Raw genomic sequence first — 19,968 nt, forward strand, 5'->3', positions numbered from 1 at the left:
ATCGCTTCATGAGCCAAAGCCATAAATGGTTAAGCGCCACAACAGTATGTAAGGCCATAAAAGACCTGAACATGACAACACTGCAAAACAGCACTCTGTGAACAACACACAACAAAAAGATGGAGGTTTATTAAAGGGGCAGTGAATCAAAAAAATCTATTTCAACTTGATATTCTGTTATATAAGAGGTCATCATACTTGAATGAACATCCTGCAAGCTTGAGAACTGAAAACATCCTCTTTACTGAAATATAACAGTTTTGGGCTCCGAACCATTAAAACAGTCGATTCAGGAATGTGCTGAAATATGATGTCAGATTAGAATTTAAACACTTCCTCTATACAAAAAACACTTTTGTAGCCCCACCCACAGCTTCGCGTGACACACGTGTGGGCCAGGGGAAAGCAAACCATTCAGTGTTTCAACAATCTGTAAACATGTCTTTAAACATTGCCAAATGTAACCGAAATTACTTTTAAATAAATTTTTCCTAAGAGACTTTTATTTTGATGTGATGATCTGTTATGAGTACCCATGGAAACTGAGTGTTCGGTTGTGGAGGAACCGTCTGGGAAGAACACAGACCCTGTATAACCTTAACTCGGGGGCTCGGAACATAACATTAGGAATGCGTGGTTAAAGTTTGTTTTTAAAGCTCGCGTGGGGAGTGTTTGTTTACTTTGTGTACTGCGGATTCATTTGTAAAGAAGCCACAAGTCGATGCTGGATTTGCAGAGAGACTGTGATTAAAAGCACTATTAATATTGGATCTGACAAAAATGACACAGCAGTATACATAGTAAGTAAAACATTTTACTTAATTTAAGCTACTGCATTTCACTATAGCTTTGTAAGAAATCGCTTGATATGTCCTCTTGTAACATCTGTGTCTAAACACGTATGTTTGACAGTTTTAATTTACTAAAAACATTAAACCATTAATAAAGGTGCAACACTTAACAATAGGACTGTAAGATAATGATAGAAATATACAAAGTTAGTGATACGGACTTACCAACCGCGTTTTAGATTCTAATACCCGCTTACTGTGTTGGATATTAGTTGCGTTTGAAAGGTCCAACACTCAATAAGGCTTTTTTATCATATAATTGTTGTATGTCACATTACCTGAATGTAAGAGCAACCTTACAAGCACAATAGAAATATACAAAGTTATTGATAAGGACTTATCAGCCGCGGTTTAGATTGTAATGCACGCTTACGGTGTTGTATACGGTAACTTGGTCACGTCGAGTTAAAAAATTTTTTTCTAATTCACTATACGCATTGTCATTTATGTGTATCATCTCTAACACCCAGAACCTTTTTTGGCTCGAAAATATAAGTGTTTAACTGCTATTTTCACACAATAAGATTTTCAAAACAATTCCCCACATACTAGGAATGAGGGTATCCAATCATAGCAGTGGGCGTTTACGAACCATTTCTCCAGAGAGCCACTTATCCATAGGGATGCACCGATCCCACTTTTTCCATCTCCGATCCGATTCCGATACCCGAATTCTGAGTATCGGCCGATTCCGATCCGATCCGATACTACTGTATTTTTCTTCAGCAATTTAAATTACACACAGACACACACACACACACACACTATATATAAATGTGTATAGTGCTTTCTGCTAAATCTAGCATAATATAATTATATTATAATTATAATTTTAAAGTAAAAACCAATAATTTAAAATGATTTACAAGTTACAAGAACATTAGTAATTATTAACCATGGCAGTGTTTAGAAGAAAATAAAATAGGCACGTTTGATCAAATAAGTATGCTAAATATATTTACTGCGCAAAAGTCACAGTAAAAAAGCTTTAGTGTGCAGATGGTTATTTTGGGAATTATGCACTTAACCGGACCTTTTATGCACATTGCGCGTGCAGAATTGATGCGCCTAAATCATATTGAGTGCGCATTCTGTGCAATACTGTGCTTCCTGGGTGCAGCATTGATGCTCTAGAAGCGTTCTCACACTCACACGGGAATCCTCGCACCGCAATGGAAAGTTACATTCATAACTATTAAAACAAAGAGATTAGAGGCATCGTGTGCTCAGCACATATTGAATTGCATCCATCCAACAACTTACTGAGACTTTATAAAATCAGATCTTTAAAACAGCCTACAGTTATTGAGTGTTCGTGTGTTGAATGACGCGTTTCATCCGTCCGCTTCACCTGTGCATTAACTCAGCACATACTGAATTGCATCCATCCAACAGCTTTATAAAATCAGATCTTTAATAAAGCCTAACTTTACAGTTAACTTGTGTGTGTGCGTGTGTTGAATGACGCGTTTTCATCCGTCCGCTTCTCATCAGTGGATTAACTCAGTTTGCAAGTAAGTTAACTTGCAGTGTTTCTGTGAACATTAATATCTTTAAATGTTCGGTTTTTCCTTCACATGAAGCTATTGAGTGTAAGATGACTTTGATTATAGTGCATAAAAACGTTTATGGTGCTTTTATAATACTTTGTCGTTTTAATCGCTTGTCAGTGACAACCATGGGTAACGTGCAGTATCGGAATTGGATCGGTCCTATTAGTCCGATATCCGATCCAGCAAAAAAGGCCGGATCGGCCCCGATACCGATCCAGAATATCGGATCGGTGCATCCCTACTTATCCATGTTACAAAATAGCCTATTACTTATTGCTTTTGATGTTTTTGAATGTAAAAACCGAGCGGACATCATAAGTAGACCTCAGACAACAGTATAAAACAATAAAAATGACAGGTTCATTGCCCCTTTAAAATTGCAGAACGTAACATTGTAATATTCTTTTGGTTAAAACAGTGATTGTTAACCATGTGAGACGTTAAACTTTGTTGGTGTTACCTCTGTGTCAATGATCGCATTAGTAGTGAGACTTGTACAGACAAGGAACATACATTTAGGGGAATCACTCCCGCATTTAAATCGGTTGTCACTTTCTTGTGTTAAAGTGTGTATGGGATCATAGTGTCACTATTTTAATTTCAGCTCTATACAGACTGTACACAAAGCGAAACGAACCGCTGTTCCTCTTGGGCCAATTGTACATAACTGTAAATATTACTGTGCTGTACTGTAATATTGACTTAATAATGAACAGTACATAATGCAAAGATTCACAAAGTTGTAATACAAGCTCAGGGGTATCTGTGTCATCAGACACAACCGTCTGGAACTGATAGTCTATTCAAAAATGGGTTATGCCAGTCTTTGATTGAGAAAGAATCTTACCTTCAGAAATTGATGTTCTCATTATTCTCTCGCTCTGACTAAAATGATCCCACAGGAGCAATACTTGGCAAAAAAGACTTTAGCTTTAAATGGCTCTCTATGATACTTCAGCAATCACATTGTGTTAATTACACAGAGGGTTTGGCTTGTGGTGAGAAACACATTTCATCAGGTCTGTGCTTGTGTGTGTTTTATCTTGACATTTCGGTGCCCGAAGCATTTCCACAAACTGAAATAACCCAGAATCTCTCCGGCTTCGGATAATTTCCTTTTCTTAAAATGGCTGCCTGGCCTTTTCACTTTCTAGATTTTATGGCTTGTGGTTAAATGACTTTTAAGAAATGTACATCCTACAGAATTCACTTGAGCATACAACATTTTTTTGTACGTTGGGCAAATCCTTTTAGTTTATGAAGTTATCCACCCCAAAAACATATCAAGATTAAATGATCCGTGGCTTGCCTTTTTTTTAAACATTACATCTATAGCTTTATGCTGAGGCACTGAAGCTCAGGTTTTGTTTGGTCAGCATCAAGTCATGTTAATAGAGACCATGGCTTGATTTTTCTACAACAGTCATTGCCTTCATCGAGCGTGGTTGTCTGTCACGGTCTTTGGCATTGAGCATTTCTCTCAGAACATCTGCTTGGGTCATTTAAATGCAAAACCATTATGACCCAGGTGAAATGAGCCAGTGACAGCTGAACGTATTATTATCCGCATTATTGCTAGAAAATTGAGGTAATTTCACATACAAAAGAAGCGAAATGTTTCATTATATGCATTTCCACCAATCATGTGCCGTTTTGAATTGATGCCTGCAGTATGTGTAGCTCAAATGTGCGGTAAATGCAATTCTTGTTCCAGAAGCAGATATTTAGGTTGTCAGTGTTTATATTTTTTGTTACACTCTTATATATAAAGGTGCTTCGCGAACCTTCTTTTCTATAATTCTTTAGATTGTAGAAAGGTATGAAAAAAATGTGGTTCTTCTACGGCATCGCTGTCAAGAACCCTTTAAGCACCTTTATTTTTCGGAGCGTACCTTTCATAGCTGTACTTCTGCCTCTAAACAGCATTTTTTTGTTTGAGGTCAAAATTGTGGAATTTTCTGACCTTGAAAATAAACTTATCACACAGCCCAAGCCTTAAGCCATGTTACGTCTTACTTCGGCTCCAAACCCTTGAATGAAATCGCATCACTCGTGAGGTCATGAATGGAGAGGTTGTGATTGTGCACTGGTGTAGTTCAGGGATCAGGCTCACCGGCCCGCTATTGGCCCACCGCTGTGACACGCACCAGGCCAGATGCACCTTAAGACCCTGTGGCCCGCGGGCTCGCTAAATGGAGCTCTTTATTCTCATAGGAGGGGTGGGGGCTATTTTTGTCTATGTAGTATCAAGGTCCGGAGTTTCTTATTTCTCCCCGCTTTTGTCATCACTCCCGGGGCTGCACTTACCACCACCGCCACCCCCCGATCCTTAAGTGCCTCTCGTTGGGAAGCGGACACAAAGGGGTGTTAGTATTCATTTTGTTTGTTTGCTCTGGACCTGTCAGCCTGTCACACAAAGCAGGCCACATCAGAGAGGGCTGCCCGGCTCTCAATGGAACCCGAGGGGGTCTGCCGAAGAGAAGGAGGAGGACGTCTTTGACCGAACGCTGTTCCCACAGGGTAGGGTGGTCCTCCGGAGAAGGGGGGAGGTGCAAGGACAGGGCCACAGTATGCTGGGCGAGAAGGGGGGGGGGGTGTACGGTTGTATCAAAGCCAAGGCTCATATCAAACACTGCAGTTTTTGGAGGGAAGAGTTATGAAAGAAAAGGGGACTTTTTGGGGAGGGGGGTTCTTCTCAATGTTTCTGTCTCTGTCTTTCCCCCTTACTATGTCTCTCTCTTTTTCTCTTCTCACTCACCCTCTTTGTGCCGAGGCCTTTCTGGACATCTGCCCAGACCCATACGCAGGAAAATAAAAAACACTCAAGCCACCAGGCTTCTCGCCAGAAAAAGAATTTGAAGGGTAGTCTGCGTGTTTCTGCACGCATGAGTGTGCGAGACAGAAAGATGTCAAGGGCGCCTTTATTCTATCAAATCGGTGGTTTATTTATTGTATTCATTTTTGGAGAAGCTACGTCTCTATTTTTCTACAATTCAAAGACCTAATGCTAAGATTCTAAATCATAAAAGAAGTCAAACTTGTGTGATCTGTCGTTAAAGATTTTGTTGACTACTTCATTGCGTACATTTTTCATGCAATTAAGTTAACAAAAAACAGTTGCCTTTTCAGCGGAAACACTCATCACGTTTTGTTTGAAGAGTTTTTCTGCTACATGTCTGTCTTTACATATAACTTTGTGATAGTCAAAAATAAACATTATAATTTCTGTTGTTCTGCCTGGCTGGAGTCGGTGATTACTAATCTCTTTTGTTAATGATGTTTAGTCTGACTGTATCAGATCAGGCAGGTGTGGAGAGCATCTGTCTGTGCTGATCGAGAACCTTTCACCTAACCAGATTGCAAACTAAAGCCAACTCAAATTAGCACAAAACCGCCGCTTACAGTAAACGTCAAGGCCTGCATTATAAATGTAAAGTATTTTTACCCCTGAGACCTCTGTTACACGTTCCCTCATTCCTGCAGTGCGTTCCACAAACACAGAAAATGCCAAATGGTGGAATTCTTCATCTGGATAATGGGATTTAGTGACGTGATGTATTGTAAACAGTCTGAAATTGATGGATTTTCTTAACGCACTGGGATGATGACATCATGACCTCCGGCCATATGCCGCAGAGTGTACACTATGTGATTCTGAAGTATGTGGACATGAAAGGTCATCACTGTGGAACCACTTTCATGGCTGTTTGTGCTTTAAATAGTGGTGCTTTAGGGCAAGAATCCCTATCACTACTGCTTTTATCTATAGTATACTGAGGGGAATTTCTAAATGTTTATATTTGGTGTGTCAACTGTCCTGATCTTTAATATAGCTTATTTCATTTATCAATGTTTAGAACGTGTGTGCTGGTACCTTTCTAAGCGATTAGATTTAGGAGTATTACAGGCAATAGAACTAACCGAAACCATACAATAATTTGTGTTTGTTAACATTAGTAACCACATTAGCTAACATGCACTAACAATAAGCAATATAGCTTTCCAGCATTCCGTTCAGGATAGCAAATGCATAATTGTTCAAGTTAGTTCACTGTGCATGACTAATGTTAGAGGGATAAGTCACCCAAAAATAAAGGTCTTCTTAGGGCAATTGATGCGATTTTCTAAGAAAAATATCAATATTTAAAACTTTACAAACTAAAATAACTAGCTTCCGGTAATGACCGTCACACGTTCACAAGAGAGAGTTTGTTTCCAACGCAAGATGTAAGAAGGTGACATACGAGACGTAGTGACGAATGCAATACACCAATTTTGGGTATCTATCCCTTTAAATGGGGTCGCACACCGGACACGCACCTCAGGGCCGCCCAGCGCCGCACCATTCTAAAAAAAAATCTAACACATTGTTTTCTATGAGTATACGCACACCGGCGCCCAGCTTTGACTCAGGAAGTTGTTCAATTCCCTGTCGCGCCACTCACATAGTTTAACATTAAATAACATCATATTTGTCCCAAATTATTAACGAGTAACAGTGGCTGTTAACGTATATTTTGCATTTTGAAGTTTGACGCTATTTGACTAAGTTTGCTCGTCAATTAAAAGAAAACACTTCCCTGCCAATGACAAGTTTTTACGGCAATGCATATTTCCACTATTATCCACCAGGTGGTGCTCTTACACAACTTATAAAACACTAAGCATCCAATAAGGCCAAACAGTTAAAACTCTGTGTATGTTTTGATCTTTTCGCTCTGTATCTGATCTCTGTAATCTTCTATAATCTCAAAATTTGGTATTTTTGAAAAAATCTACTTATATTTGAGAGGTATTAAAAAGGGAACAAATGAAGATAGGATAAAAGTTTTTTTTAAAGCAAAGGGTCCTTTCTTTCATTTGATATATTTTATGTTTATATATTTAAAGAAGAAAATTTTCTGGAAGGCATTAAACTCTTGTGAAAATTCAAAAAATGCTGGCAGAAAGAGTTAAAGACTGTGGCAGTCGGGATGTGATGTTTTTATTGACATAATACCTTTACGTGATATAATACTTTAGTCTGAGCAAACTGGTAAAGATAAGATATAGGGGTGTAACAATTATTTGCGATACACACTAATAATATCTGTCTGTAGGTGTGTATATTATGCGATATGACGCACAGCTCTTTCATGTATTACAGCTCTTTGATCAGTAGGAAGTCCTTATCAATCTAAAATCATTGCATATAACATGCATTTGAAAAAGGAAAAATCAAACATAATCATTTCACATATTCTTTATTATCATGAAAATAGCAGAAAACATTTAAAGAACAGCGATATGAATATGCTCATAGGCATTTCCTGGAGCTGCGTGTGTAAATGGTACTTCTTCTGCAGCGCATGTTGAGTTTTTGCACGAAAGTGCCCTCTGGCTTTTGGATGTAATGGATTTCACCATAATGCAACACGGTAGCAGTAATGCAGTACATTCATTAAAAAGCATTTAAGACATTTAAATATTAAATATACAGACTGCTTTCTTCGGTTTCATTAATTTGCCATGTTACTGTAAAGCATATTTCATTACCTTAAGCACCAAACAAACATAGTTGTTGTTGTTGGCGTTATGTCACAAATTGAAATTAGTCATAAACTTTTTCAGAGGAACATGGCGAGTGAACATAGCTGTGGGTAGATATTAGTCACATAGCTGTATGACTTCTACTAATGACCCCTGCTGACTGTAACCATTAGTGCAGGTGGAGGATACTTCATTTCACTGACGTCCTGCTCAACATGTTGCCTCATTTTTTAGGAATGGACTTAAAGGCCCTTCCCCTCTGTAAATATTTAGATTTCAATTAGCAGTTCTGCATTTCTCGGTTGCATTCATACAGAAGCAATGAATCTGAAGTTTGTAAAAACATACACGTTTCTAGCAGAAGATGATGGATGTCAGGCAATATCCTGCTGAAAGGAACTGCTTCAGCTGGCCTAGGATAGTTTGCTGGTTTTAGCTGGTTTAAACTGGTCTTCCAGTCTGGCCAACCTGGTATAGTCTATCCACAGAAGTAAAATGTCACAACATGCAATGGACTTATAGAGCTTTGTTTCTGTAACAAGACATAAAACTTCCAGTAGAGCCCTCTTCTGCTGCTAAGAAGAGTTATGGGTGGTGTCCACCTGAGTTGGCGTCATTTGCCAACTATGCATTTTCAATTATGCACGACATGTCTTGACATGGGAATATCCGATCTGTCCGCTTACATTGCGGACACGAATGCATGTATCCGATTCATATCTGATTTATTTCCACATAAGAATGAGGCTTGAATATAACCGATCAGAGAATATCAGAATCTATGCCTTTTTTTTCTGCTTACACGTCTGTGGGTCATATCCATTTTGTGGCACTCGAGTATTAAGTCACTTTGAAGGGGAGTGTAAGGGCCAATCTCATTTCTCTGTCTTACCCCTTCCCCTTTGTCTTCGTCTTCCCCTTGCCCCTCGAAACAGAGTAAAGGGGAAAGGGGTAAGACAAATCATTCGTCTAAAAATGAGACACCACTTGATTACGTTTGCGTCACCTTCCCTTGCCGCTAACTGGCTGCTATGTAAACAGACAAGCGTTGACAAACAAAGAAGATGCCGTTGTCTCAGGTTGTGGTATCGATTGCCTGAGCGGAGCTCCACAAATAGCGCATAACTAAGCTGCTAGCTAGCGCCTTAACTAATGATTCAAAACAAAACATTACAATTAAAACCGCTTGAACATTTTATTAAAACTGTCATAAAACATGAGTGTCATAATATAATCTCAATTAAAATGCAGAAAATAACGTTACTTTCTTTTGTGCGACTCCTTGACAGTTCGGCGTTCATCAATAAAACGTCTTGATGCTGGCTCTCCTGAGATATTCCTACGTTAACGTTTACCCCTCTCTTTCAAGTGTGCTCCTTATCACACTTCGTTTCAAGGGCTATGTATCCCTAACGCCTTGGCCCTAGCCCTTGATCAAACTGAGAATTGAGATGCCACTTCGCCATACATGAACGCGCAAAGCCTAGGTGAAGGGGTAAGGGGAAGGGGTAAGACAAAGAAATGAGACGCACCCTAAATGCGACCTTAGATCCAAGTTTCAGGTATAAAATTAGCAGCATCAGGTCTTGGGTAATTTAAAATGAATGTGTTTTTGCAGAACAGACCCGAGAGGACCCAAACTATATTGTGTGTGTGTTGATGCCCTTTTCATACCCCTCCTCTATTTGCCAAGAGCACTTGCGACATTGTGTGGCTGGCGATCGGTTAGGTTTTCGTTGAGACACACATACCTGTCAATCAATTTTAAATGTACATTTTAGGGGTTACCTCGGTGTCATCGTCAGATAACAAATTAAAATAAATGGAGCAGCGGGCTAAATTGGTTGCGAGGCCACCAGGGTTTCTTTCTGCCTAGCCGGTGCGTACGGGGCTGCAGACACACGTCGGTGCCGTTTACATCTCGTCCAGTCAGGTACATTTTTTTTACACTGGTTCAGTTTGGACTCGGTCTATTTCTCTCAGGCTTGTCTCGGGTCGGATCTTTCTTAAAAAAATAAGATTTATATACATGTCGGGTCCGGGTAAAAAGTGATTTGGGTCGGAGCTGATGGTGTAGTGGGCAGCGCTCCGACATGCGGTGCTTTCGCACTTTCGGCGACCCGAGTTCGATTCTCGACTCGTGGTCATTTGACGATCCCATACCCCTCTCTCATCCCTGTAATTTCCCGTCCTCTCCTAACCTCACTGTTTAATAAAGGAAAAAACTGGCTTAAAAAGGTGATTTGGGTCATTTCGGTTCGGGTACATTTCTTTGGACTCGACAAGACCTCTACTCTGCCTCTCCACACAATGGCCATAAGCTAGTAAAGTAGAGCTCTGTGGATTTCTTATTATCACTTAAGCTGCTGTTCTGAGTGAATTGCTTTAGAAAGCCAATGTTATACAACACAGATGTTTCTAGAATCTAAGCATCTTGAGTTGGCATCTAGCGTCCTCTATTCAGCCACTGAACTGCCGCAAATGTTTCATTTTCTATTCACATATTGACACAGCGTCTCTGGAACGAACTGAGTGCTCTATTCTGTTTGTGCCAAATGCATTTTGCGAGCCGTGCCTTAATGTATCCGTTGACGTTTTTTAATGGACATCAGAAAGAGCTCATTTTCCCCCCTCATCCTGGCCCGCGAATGACCGTGATCCAGATGGGTCTCCATTCAAGATTGAAGAATGCGCACATATTGTGAAGAGTGACAAATATTACTTTGTTGGTGTTGTGTCGACGCTCTAGGAAGGAGGGTGACCGGGATGCTTTTCACAATCGTTTACTATCTCTCCAGCAACGCTGGCGGTCGACAGCACGGTTCATCTTTCATGGGTTAGCAGTAGATTGAGAACGCCGTAGCTGCTGCCTACAGTCTGTTAATCAGTCAGTTCAAGCAGGGCGGATGAGTTCACAGAGCCTGGTGGGACTGCTCATAATTAATTATTCCCCACGCTAACAAACACACAGCGTGACTGGAACTTTAAAGCCAATTGCGGTGATTACGGGGGCTAATAGTAATAAAAGGCAAATTAAGAGATGAGAGAGTACGGCAGCGTAGCCAATGAGAGAGAAGGGCTTGTTTGCATTTGACCCTCTCGTCCAATCAATCTAATTCCTCATTAAAAGCATTAGACTGCGAGAGTGCGAAATTGAAATGCCTGGTGTTTGTTTCCATTGTTGAATAGCTCTTTTTCATGCTAATTTTAATGTGGTCGAAAAGAGCATGGATAAATGAGAATTAAGTTAAACGTAAACCGTTTCTCACCTGCTAACAAGATTGTAATGTCAGGGTTCGATACAAAATTTATCCACAGCATTTTTGGAATAACATCTATTACTGTAGAGAAATATATCATGCCAAAAAAGCATCTAATTAACATTAAATTATGCTATACATTTCTATTATTAAAAACTATTATTAAATTAGTCCAAACAATTAGCTTCGTTTCAAGTAGATGTATTTAATTATTCAACAATCTTTCTTAAATAGGCATGGTTAGCAATTCTTCCAAACTTGTTTAAAGTCTCCTTTAACATTTATTACCCCATATACTTCCATTATAAATGGATCACTGTAACCATAAAAAAGGAATGGATCATGTCGATAGAGCTTAACACAGAACATTACTTTTAAAGTTACATCTCTCAGAGATTATGGATAGTAAAATGCAATGGATTATAGTTCAAGCCATATTAACGAAACTGAACAGATACCACATTTTGGGGGTCACTGTCACCTTGAGTGCATTTAATAATGCCTAATTATCCTTTGATCAACAGCATTGTATGCCCATATGGAGACAGTAAAGGAATCGCCTTGTTGCTTGAAGTTATGTTTGTGGATTTTTTATGAGGTTTAACTGAAAGTTGGTTGTTAATAAAATAATGATTGTAACATTTTACACTAAAGAAGCCCCTTGTTTATCCACTTTGGATTTGTCCATCTGGTCATGCTGTCTGTACTAAGACGGATGTAAAGATGCTTCAAGCTTTGTAACTAGATCTAGATTTTCCAGATCAGGTCAGTGACACACTATCCAGGTGTGTGTGTCCTTAATCGTGTCAGATTACCCACGGCCATCACAGCATAAGGGCTGTCGAACGAGTCGGCACTGGCTTTCACTAACCAATTCTGAAAGTGTTAGTGAGACCGTGTTACAAAGCCTGTAATTTGACCAATTAGCCTGTGGCTAGAGCTCTGTCGTTTGGTTAGAAAACAAAGCTTTACTGCCGTCATGCTAATCGATTTATAAAAGAGTGTGTTCAATCGTGAGGAAGACATCAAAAAGGAAAGAAAGGGCCCTCAAGGTACACTGTCAAAAAAATAGTCAAAATACAGTACGCACCCCAGCTGTCACTGGGGCTGTATCCTTTCAAGAAGTACCCCTTTGCAAGAGTTAATTTAAGTCCCTGACCCCAGGTATCACACTGCCAACCCGGGGCCATTTCAGGCCCGCCGTCCCCCTCTCTGTGGTCCGCATGTACTGTCAAAATTATAACAATCTTATAAATAATTTTTATTTACTTTAGTTTAATTTTTGATTGATAATATAGTTAAACTTTTCACTTGTCTAAAAATGCTTGTTAAACGTGAGTCAAGCAGCTTTTTCCTTTCCAAAGCACTCAGGAGGCGTCTTTCATGGCAAAGCAACCATGAGGCTGTTTACACTTGGCATTAACATGCGTTTTCGTCGATCGGATCACAAGTGGACGACGTTAATGCCAGGTGTAAACGGTGTTCAAAACGTTTTGAGCTCGTCGACTTTCGACCACTTTCAACCACATTCAGAGGTAGTCAAAACCCCTTTCGATCGGATTGCTTTTGTAGTGTAAATGCACATGTGGTTGAATGTGTTAGAACAGCCACACGCGGCCGCCTTCTCTCCGCCCATTTATCCAATCTGAGGTACTGAACACAATGTTTTACATCGTTTCTGACTTCTGCCGTGAACACACTGTGAATAGTGCTATTTTTAGCCTTTCATTGATAAAACTAAAGCAGCTGATCTGCACGTAGTTTCATTTTGCAAAAGTTGCGCGATCTTATTTCATCGATTGTGCTGAAATATCAGAGAAAGCTTTAACATGTACATGTACTTAAAAAACTGTGCAGCACGTTTACATACAACAAAACCAGTGGACTCTGACATAATATTAGTTTGCGTCCATATAAACTCGTCATTACTCCCGCTCGCGTTCAAATGACAGAAGAGAGACTCGCCCACCGTGTCGACAGACCACCCCCTCACAGTATTCAGGACAGAAGCGGTCAAAAGTGAACAAAAGAGACGGATTTAAATACCAGGTGTAAACGTGATGTGTCTCTCTCGTCCAATTGTGATCCGATCGATGAAAACACGTCTTAATACCAAGTGTAAACAGGCACTATGAGCCGAGCTCTCCGTGATGTCAAGGAAAACTGGTTGCGTGGTCAGTTTTTAATCAGTCAAATGCACCTCATGTCAGTCATATAATTCTCACCACATGATCAATCTGGTCGGGACTTTGGAGAAGAGCTGTCACTCAAAAGTACGAGAAGGAGGGGCGGGGCTAGTTCTCGTCATATCATAGCTTTCAAAGCCATCAGGTGGCCATGTTAGGAGAGATTTGGAAAAACCTGCAAAAGATAAATGTATGCAGGGGGCTAATAATAATGTAAATGTACATACAAAAGATAAAAAACTATTTATATTTTTTAAGTTTTATAAGTTAAATAATAGCTTTTTTTAATGTTAAAATAGCTCTGAGGCCCTCCTACAAGAGGTCAATATCAAAAATGGCCCCAAGCCAATTTGAGTTACCCTAACCCTATCTTATGTATCATGTATCTCAATGGTATATATTTGTTCCAAATGTATACATATCTGTATGAACTAATGGTATGTATTAGGGCCTTTTCAAAGGGTACTGCCCCGGTGACAGCCGGGGTACTTATTTTGACCATTTTTTCCAACAGCTACCACATTTGTGGTGTGGCAGTCACATTTTTGGTAGCATCTCTTCGCCTTCAAGCTGCTCTGGTGTTTGCATCTTTTATCAATGTCCGAACTCCGGCGTCACGCCAAGCTGTGTTGATTCAACATCAGACTTGTGGAGTGCTCATCTGTCAGTCTAAAAGGCAAACATTGAGCTCTTGCACCAGGACAGGCAGAATTTAGTGCAGGGTAACGCCAGTTTGGCTGGGTATCAGTCGGGCGAAGTTGCATGTTTGGCTCGCTGTGTTTCTGTCTATTTTCGGTGGCTCTGACTCACGGTATCCCATGGTTACCAAACACACAAGAGGCCAATGACGCTTTGGCTGGCCAATTACCATGACGGTGATGGAGGGAAAAAATGAAGAGAACAAGAAGAGCTAGCAAAAAATTCTAGAGGGTCGAAAAAAGGGGTATCAAGGGCTCCATGTGGATGCCAAACTTAGCTTATTATCATGCATAGGACTCTGTAATCTCGGTTGTCTGTTTATCTGGTCTGAGACCGGCTCATCTCCTGCAGTTCTGGGCTTTTGAGTGAAATGGTGTCCGCCTGGATTCGATGCCTACAGCGCCAGGCTGCCCAGCAGCCCTGCCAGAACTGCTTTTCTGTTTACAGCAGATAGGAAGCGCTCATTAGAGGACTCATAACTCATTTATGACTGCAGAGATTTTTATTATCTGGTGAGGGACTCGCTGTCAACACATTTATGCAGTATGTTGTGGTGAATTTACATTGAGCGATGGCGTGTTTGTAACAGAGGACTGCTGTCACTTAAATTTACACCCCTCAAATGCTTTAACGCATCAGAATGTGAACTCAGAAATGTCTCTGTCAACGAAGTCCCTGGACACCATATGATTTTTTTCTTACACATTTGACATGGTATTTTCAAAGTAACTTTATTAAGTAGAAGAAATTGGAAATGTTTTTCTTCTAATAAAAGGAATAAGAAATGGATGACAGTTTATGGTTTTGGGAAAGCCGTTCTCTGTCACTTTCCCATACAGAAATTTAAGAGTTTAATAATGAGTTTGAAGAGTGCCGCTGACATGCTCAATGCCGGGGTAATGCCATATCCTTCAAATATCGTTTTGGCGATGGGAGGGGGGAATATAATGCCGTTTAGACAAATTAAAGGGTGGCCGGGAGACTTGGCATTCAAGAGCGGAGACTGTATCCTGTGGGCCGAGGGAGACCACAAATTCCTCATAGGATTACAGGATTAGGAATCTGAAAGGTGAGGCAGTTTCTCACAGATGCGGGAAATAAAAAGGACAAGCTTGGCAGAGAAGCGATCCCTTATTAATGTCTGCTTCCCTTTAATTAAAAACCACTGATTGAATGATATTGAAGCGGATTAGACCGAGAAATGACTCCTCAAATACACATGCAACACTGGGATGTTGTGGGTGAGGGCTGTGCACAGCAGATAAAACGGGTTCATTCAGGAGATGGTGTGGAGTTAAGTGAGGCATTACTCTTGGCTGATTAGAGGAAGAACAAAAAGACAATTTGAAATAGTGTGAGAGGAAGACAGGTCACCATTTTAAGGTGTGCCATTAGACTGCATAATTGTCTGCGGTCATTGAACCTGTCATGGGTAGCTCTTGTGGTTTTCAAATTGGTTTTAAATTAAACGGCAATAGACGGCAGTTCTTGTGTCAGATAACATTTTTTTTATATACTGTATGTGGTCATACTAGTGCAGAGAAGGAAACGGTAGGGCACAGAGGAAAGTTGCAAGCCAAGTTTGAAGTCCCATTGACTTTGGGGGAGCACCAGGCTAAATATGTCAAATTGACTGCAAGGCATTGGCTCAGACAGTGAACCTAGTTTAAAAATGTAAGAAATGCTGTTTTTTCTAAAAGTATCAGACCTAGGGCATAAACTCGTAGTCTTTTTTGTTTCTTTCCACGTTTGTCTTTCCACACATTACTTTTGTTAATGTTGAAAAAAAATTTCATTCACTATGCTCTGACCCAAACAAACCAGACTCCAGGAGACCAAATGATCTTCAGATGATGTAATCAGTCGTGTTGGTGCCAAAGAAACATATTCCCACCTCTTCCTTTAAAGCGCATCTAAGCTTGAAACCTCTAAAGACTTTTATTTGAAAGTTTTATTTTTTATTTTGAACTGCCATTTTACACAGTAACATAAGTACAATTAGCCTTTTCTCACTTTTTACTGTTCATTTGGTCTATTGAATGTCAGATGTGAGACCCCAGATGTAAACTAATCTGAAACCGCAGCATAGACTGTCTTAGCCTCAGCTGCAGAGCTCTGAAATGGAAGTTGACCTGCTGAAAAACAAAACTGTGGTTAAACTTCATTACCGCCTGTAGCTGTTGGCTTTGAAAACAGGATGGCTTTACAGAACATATCCTAGTATCAAGTGCTGATCTTGCAATACGTTATTTCTAACAGACTAAACCACAAGTCTCAAAGGGTTGCACAATGGTATATCGTATTATATGCTCTTCTGTAGGTGTGGCCCACTAGCTGAGAACTTGGCAGTAAAACAGTAGTTGTTATCAGTAACAGCATGTAGGTTCCTAGTTGTAATTTTTTATATAAGGTGTGAATGTTTTTCTCTGCCAAGCTACCTAATGCAAACTTATGAAGTTTACTCTCTAATTTTTTAAGTGTATGAGCAAGTATAATGTAGTTTTGGTTCAGTTTCTAAATTGTTTCTTTTCTCTCATTTTCAGACCTATGAGAGGCCTTATAAACTTGTGGATAAAATGGACAGTGTGATGATGGATGTCCTTGGAGAGAGCACAAAACCAAAGCATGAGCCTAAAAGCAACGACATTCACCATCTTAATTGGACAAAGTCATTGGATAGTGTAGGAGACAAAGCGTCCCAAGAGCAACACGGGAAAGAACCGGAATCAAAACAAGTATCGACATGCCACCGGAACTCTTTATCAGAGTCCGGTGCCACATTCTCCAAAATGCAAGTTAAAAAAGTCACAGAGGGATCTTCTGGAAATCTCTTTTCCCCTGCCTTAGCATCATCTCCAGCTGATGTAACAGTGAGTCCCCCAACTGAGTCAATTGTTTTGACACATTCATCTTTCAACAAAGACAGAGGTTTGCAGGAAGTCACAGAGCAAGTGTTTGGAAACATCAAACGGAAATATGGAAGGAAAGAGTCAACAAAGGCTTTGGCCACCCAAAATTTCGATTTTCATTGGGCCAAAAAGATGGACAGGGATACTGAAAATCAAGGCAGTAAGGAGAAGGAGAAACAATCATACAACACGGATAAAAGTGAATTTCAGAAAGAGGAGCCTGAGAAGTCAAGCAATAGCACAGATGATAAGACAGTATCAATTGGTGGCGCCCATCAAATAGATGAATCTAGAAGTAGAAAGAAAAGAAATAGACAAGTAGCTGGAGAAAACATTTTGTTAGATGATGCACAAACCACACAGCATGTCGAAATGACTGATAAATGTGACCAAGGTAGCACAAGACCTAAAATGACAAAGAAAACAGAACTGAGTGCACCAAACCAATTTGGTGTGAATTTACAGGAAGACAGTGCTGAAACAGTGACTGATGATGTTGAGATGTTTCCGAATAGACAGAGGAAAGTCCCAGCTGGGAGACCGAGATCAGTGATTGATGCTGACAAGCAAACAGATGGGAGGCAATTAAAGGTCAAGGACAGGTGGTCTTATTTAAAGTCCCAGAACTCTGCTCTTCGTACAGACGTAAATCAATCTCTGTCCATCGAAGAGCCGCCCTCCGCCTTTCCGATTACCCCATCCAGCCCGCTCTACACAAACACAAACAGTTTGACAGTCATCAGTCCTGTAAAGAAGAAACGTGGCCGGCCCAAAAAGCAGCCGTTGCTCACTGTGGAGACAATTCACGAAGGCACAGCAACAAGCCCCGTTAGCCCTATCGCCCAAGATTCATCAAGCACTTCAAAGAGAAGGAAAAAACAAAATATGTCAAAACTGGTGCAGTTGGCCATAAACAAATCCCCTTCGGCACAGCAGTTAAAACTCAAGAAATCAGGTCAAGAAGGTGTCCTTAAAAAGAGGGCAGTTAAAAGAATGAAACTGGTAAAGATGCAGAGCATTTTGAATGAACTTTTGTCTACTTCTAGCACCGGCAATCTTGCCTTGAAGTCAAATGTACCGGTTTCAAATGCCATGTCAACTATGGCATCGACAATCGAGGCCCGTTTTGGCAAGCAAATCAACGTTAGCAAGCGCGGGACTATTTACATAGGCAAAAAGCGGGGAAGGAAACCCAGAGTCGATCTGCAAGCCCAGCAAAATGAGCACAAAGCCAGTAATAAGCACTCGTTGCCTATTTCCAGTCCATTTGAGAACCCTCTAGTGCCTTCTAATACATTGTCCGCACCTGGAATGCCTTCTCCCAGGGTTATGCATTCTCTCCCTGCTCACTCTGCAGCAGGTGGAATGGCTCACCCTGCCACCACAGATACCAGCCAGCATGACCTGAAGACAATGCCAAATCTACAGCCTATCAGTGCATTGCTCACAAAAACACAAAAGGGCTTGCTCAGTAGTAACTGGAAGCTTTCTCCCCCAAGACTAATGGCCAACTCACCATCTCACCTGTCTGAAGTGGCTTCTATCAAAGAAGTTACTCTGTCTCCAATAAGCGAGTCCCACAGTGAAGAGACAATCCCCAGTGATAGTGGAATTGGCACTGACAACAACAGCACATCAGACCAGGCTGAGAAAGGTCCAGCATCTCGCAGAAGATACTCCTTTGATCTTTGCAGTTTTGATGCCACAGAGGCTGCTGGTATAGAGGCTAAGGGGAAAGCGGCAAGGGGACACTACCAGAAACGCACCACCACGGTTGCTGTGGAAAACTTCTTCGCTCAAGAGAATCTGAAAAAGCAGAAGCATCGAAGAAAGCGCAAGGGCCTCCAGAGCCGGGATGATCTGCAATTCATAGCTGACCTGGAGGAGCTTGTTAGCAAATTCCAGGTCTTAAGGATTTCCCATCGTAGTTACAAATTCTATCATGAGAATTCGTATCCCAGCATATTCCGTCTTAACTTTGACCACTACTATCCCATGTCGTACTATCCCTATGACCCTGTGCATCTTCGCAGGAGCTCTGAAAAGTCAAAGAGGAGGCGCGGTAGGCCGGCCAAATCAAACGAGCCAATATCTAAGATGCCTTTTATTCAAGGGTTTGGCTGCCCAGTGCCTGGTGGCAGTTACTATGCATCCTACGCAATGCCTTACACATCCATGCCTCTTGCCACAAGTATGCTAAACATGGGCTATTATGGCCAGTACCCTTCACCCTTGTACTTATCTCATGCACTTGGATCCTCAGGCTCTCCTCTCATGAGGCCACCAGTCCCTCCACCAAAGTTCCACCCCAGCGCATCTTCTGGTCTTCTTGCTACTAGCAGGCATAGAGCAAAGACTATGCCGCATGAAATGCCTTCATCAAGGATAGGCGACTCCCATCACCCATCGAACAGCTGCTTGGCAAGTGTCTGTCTCCACAAACGCAAACACAAGTACAAGCACAAACACAAGGAAGATCAGTGCATCCCACAAAGGGAGGACCTTGGTGGACTCTTCAGTGGAACCCAGGGTCCTGCCTTTCTCAGACTGGACAAGAACTCTCTGTCCAAAATGAAGGACAAGCAAAGAGGCAGGCTAAGCACAGAAGCTTCGCCGAAAGCTCCCAGAAACTACTTTGAAGTAGACACTCTCTCGTCATTATCCTTATCTGACTCTCAACATTGTAAACGCACTCGAGGAGAGACACTCAATAACTTCCTGAACATCTGCACTAGACAACCACACGAACACCTACGAGCCGGCCAGGACCAGGCACTGGACTCGTTTAGGGACCAGCACTTAGGGGACAATGATTCCAGCATACACGGCAGGAGGCATAGCTTGGAGGACTTCGCAACATACAGAGGGGGAAGCCTGGCATCTTTTCAAGGAAGTAGGGAAGAAAGGGCAGAGCATATATACCAGTGCTCAGACACAGCTGTGGCAGGTAAAAACTGAATCTTTATATCAAGATCCATACA

At 41.0% G+C, this 19,968-nt stretch overlaps 1 protein-coding gene across 2 annotated transcripts in view; it reads left to right on the forward strand.

Moving 5' to 3' along the window:
- The window catches only part of setbp1 (SET binding protein 1), an 80,656-nt gene that overhangs the window by 52,096 nt on the left and 8,592 nt on the right, over positions 1–19,968 (forward strand). For both annotated transcript variants that reach the window (XM_055200900.2, XM_055200899.2), the window contains one exon: positions 16,622–19,934. In XM_055200900.2, coding sequence (XP_055056875.2) covers positions 16,622–19,934 — 3,313 coding nt within the window. The remainder of the gene's footprint in view (positions 1–16,621; positions 19,935–19,968) is intronic.

This window comes from Misgurnus anguillicaudatus, chromosome 22 (assembly GCF_027580225.2).
Source record: "Misgurnus anguillicaudatus chromosome 22, ASM2758022v2, whole genome shotgun sequence".
Taxonomy (NCBI): Eukaryota; Metazoa; Chordata; class Actinopteri; order Cypriniformes; family Cobitidae; genus Misgurnus; species Misgurnus anguillicaudatus.